At 30.7% G+C, this 3,344-nt stretch overlaps 1 protein-coding gene across 1 annotated transcript in view; it reads left to right on the forward strand.

The window, feature by feature from the left end:
* The window catches only part of LOC107030676 (homeobox-leucine zipper protein ROC8-like), an 11,616-nt gene that overhangs the window by 1,776 nt on the left and 6,496 nt on the right, over positions 1-3,344 (forward strand). The window contains exons 3-4 of the mRNA XM_015231946.2: positions 1,839-2,030; positions 2,694-3,206. Coding sequence (XP_015087432.1) covers positions 1,839-2,030; positions 2,694-3,206 — 705 coding nt within the window. The remainder of the gene's footprint in view (positions 1-1,838; positions 2,031-2,693; positions 3,207-3,344) is intronic.

Below are 3,344 nucleotides of genomic sequence, written 5' to 3' on the forward strand. Positions count from 1 at the left end.
GCTTACAATCAATTTCATTATTGATGATTTCATTTTTCAATTTCTATATATAGTTTTCCTAAGTGACTCGTTTGATTTTTCATGTTGAATTGATCAATAGATTTGAAAGTATTTTTCATTTAAATTATTTTTATCATCTAACCTTCAATTCAATTAACTTGTTGCTCAATAAAATCAATGATAGAATTAAGTTAAATTATTCAAAGTACATGAACTCCCTAGCAAGTTCCATAATTAGCAAGGAATTACAAAATTGATAAAGTTGAATCCCTATTAGGTTTTGAGAATTTAAAGTCAGAAAAATTTGGTTTTTACAACTTAGAACTAATGATTTTCCTTTTCAAGATTATTTGATGAATAAAGGAAATGTTGCAATATTAAATGGACCAATTGAACAAAGTCCAAGCTAGTCAAAATAATTTGTATGAAAAAAATGAGCAGATTAATAAATATTTGGGTTGGGTTGGGCTTAAAATAGACCACGACCCAAATTTTCAACTTCTTTCAAAAAATTATTTTTCTTAAATTTTTTCTCGTTATTTGTTTAATTACCAAACAATGTAATTTCCTTTTTTAACATGACTATATTTATCACATCTAGGCTAAGATTATAGTCTTTGATGGGGAATTTGATAGAGCTAGTGAAGATTCTCAAGAAGGCACATGATATGAATAAGTATAAGTTGTGGTACTAAGAAGGTGTGAGGAATAGGAATAAAGTAGGCATCTTAGCAGACTGTGAGCTTAGGGAGGAAGTGATTGAGGTAAATAGGATCAATGATAGGATGATGACGATTAAGTTAGTCATTGGAGAGTCCACTTTTAACATTATTAGTTCTTATGCTCCACAAATGGTCTTGGACGAGGAGGACTAGAAGCTTTTCTGGGAGGATTTAGAAGAGGTCGGTGGAGGTGTTTCAAACACAAAGAAGTTATTCATAGGAGGATATTTCAATGGTCACATCGAGTCTACTCCGATGGGGTGTAGTGATTAGTATGGAGGTTTCAGTTTCAGGGACAAGAATGCGAAGGAGTCTCACTTATGAATTTTCAAGAGATTTTGGGTTGGTGCTAGTCAATTCAAGTTTCTTGAGGGAGGAAGAGCACTTGGTAACCTTCCATAGCACGGTAGATAAAAGTCAGATAGACTATTTGCTTCTTAGGAAGGAAAAATAAAGGTTTTACAAAGACTATTGGTTATCCCGAGTGAGAATTTTAACGACCTAATATTAACTCCATCTGTTCGATTGTAAGGGAGAGGAAGAACATGATTGTGGGTAACAAACCTAGGATAAAATGGTGAAGCTTGAATATGGCCAGTGCTCTAGATACGATAGAGAAGTTTTTAGTTGCGGGAGCTTTGGGTAGTAGTAGTGATGCAAAGATAATATGTGGTTCAAAACTTCTAGTTAAATTTGGGCAAGTTGAGTAAATTAATTTTTCATGGATTAATTTTTCACCTATGTAAAAATTCTTTAAAATTTATATCTTATACGAGGAAGAAAGTGTATGTAAATTAAAAATTAGAATGGTTTTTGAACTCTTAAGCAAAGATGGATGGAAAAAATATTTTTCAAGCATTATAAAAAAGGCTAAGTAGCACTTGTGGTCCTTCAATTATTATAATATTCTAATTTTGATACTAGTAATATCTTTGTTCACTACATAAATCTTCAATTTATTGGAATGTGCAATATTGATCCCTTCTTTGTGAATATTCAAAAATTTAACATAATGATTAATTTTACAATTATTTAATTGCCTATATGTTATGTTAAGTTTGTATTATTATTACACATGTTATTAATTTTGTTATATATATATATATATTTTATCAGACTCAAAATGAGAGATCCATTAACAATGCTCTTCGAAAAGAAAAAGAAAGATTTCTTTGTGAAAACAAGGCAATGAAAGAGGCAATGAAGAATATTATGTGCCCAAAATGTGATGGACTGCCCATTGGAAAAGAAGAAAGGGAACGTAATTTAGAAAATATGAAAACGGAAAATCAATGGTTGACACAACAGGTAAACCTTCTATTTATCCTATTTATTTTACTTTATTTTATGTTTAACAAAAGACGAGGCAAATTCATGGTTTGAACTCGATGGATTAATCCAGGATTTAAGGTATTAGCACATAACTTATAATATAAAATGAAGGAGTCAGATCTATTATATTTATTGAAATTTTAGTTAGTATTTTTTACTCGAGGCATAGGTACATGTAAAGAATTACTAAAATTTAAATAAATATTATATTTGCATCCATAATTTTATAAATACAACAATTAAGCGTTAGAAGCCTACTACCAAGTGTTGTGATGGTACGGATAATATTCGTCTATCCTTAACAAAGGGTCTTAGGTTTGAGCTCTGGTACAAAGATCCCGATATAAAGTGACTGTCTTTTCAGTAGGATTTACACGAGTGTTAAATGTGTTAAATACCTAAAAAGACCGAGCTCATCATGTTTATATCTTGGATTTGTTTCTGCCCATGAGTAGCACCCTCCCTTTGACAAGAGAGATCATCTTGATCTCACAATCAATTAATTGATTGAAAGAATTTAAATTATATACACTAATAGCAAATTATACATTCTTATCCTTTTTAGATTTTCAAATCATGTTTAGTTTAGATACATACCTATTATTGTAAGTAAATTAACTTAACAATTTATTTTTGCAGTATGAAAAAGTATCAAATCTCATCTCACATGTTGTTGGAAGGCCTTTTGTGATGGATTCAAATTTGGCACCACAAAAATCGACTCTTAGATCAACTTCAAATTCATCTGATGGAACTTTATTGAACCAAGAGATATGTGGCTCTCTCATTAGATATCCTCCTCTTCGTCAAGAAAACAATCATAATAATAATAATGTTCATACACATTCAATAATGTCTCCATCACCACAGGAACATGATGAATATCATCATGATAGCAGGCAACAAAAGATTTTGTTTGAGACTGCTGTTGCTTCTATGAATGAAATGGTTAAACTTTGGGAAATGAATGATCCATTTTGGGTAGATTCGTCAAGTGATAGGAGATGTTTTATTCATCGTGAGATTTATGGAAGAAAATTTTCAAATCAAGTTCTACCTTACCAAACATCAATGGGTCGAATTGAATCATCAAAGGATTTTGGAATTGTGTCAATGACTGCAATTGAGTTGATCCATAATTTTCTTGATCCAGTAAGTTTCATAAACACTTGCATGTTATAAACATTTAGTTTAGAAGTGATATTATCTATTTTGAACCTAGATTGATGTATGGGTTTTGAACGTGTCAATACTAGAATCTAAGGCTTGTTTTGCTTATATATATATATA

The sequence above is a fragment of the Solanum pennellii genome, chromosome 9 (genome assembly GCF_001406875.1).
Source record: "Solanum pennellii chromosome 9, SPENNV200".
NCBI lineage: Eukaryota > Viridiplantae > Streptophyta > Magnoliopsida > Solanales > Solanaceae > Solanum > Solanum pennellii.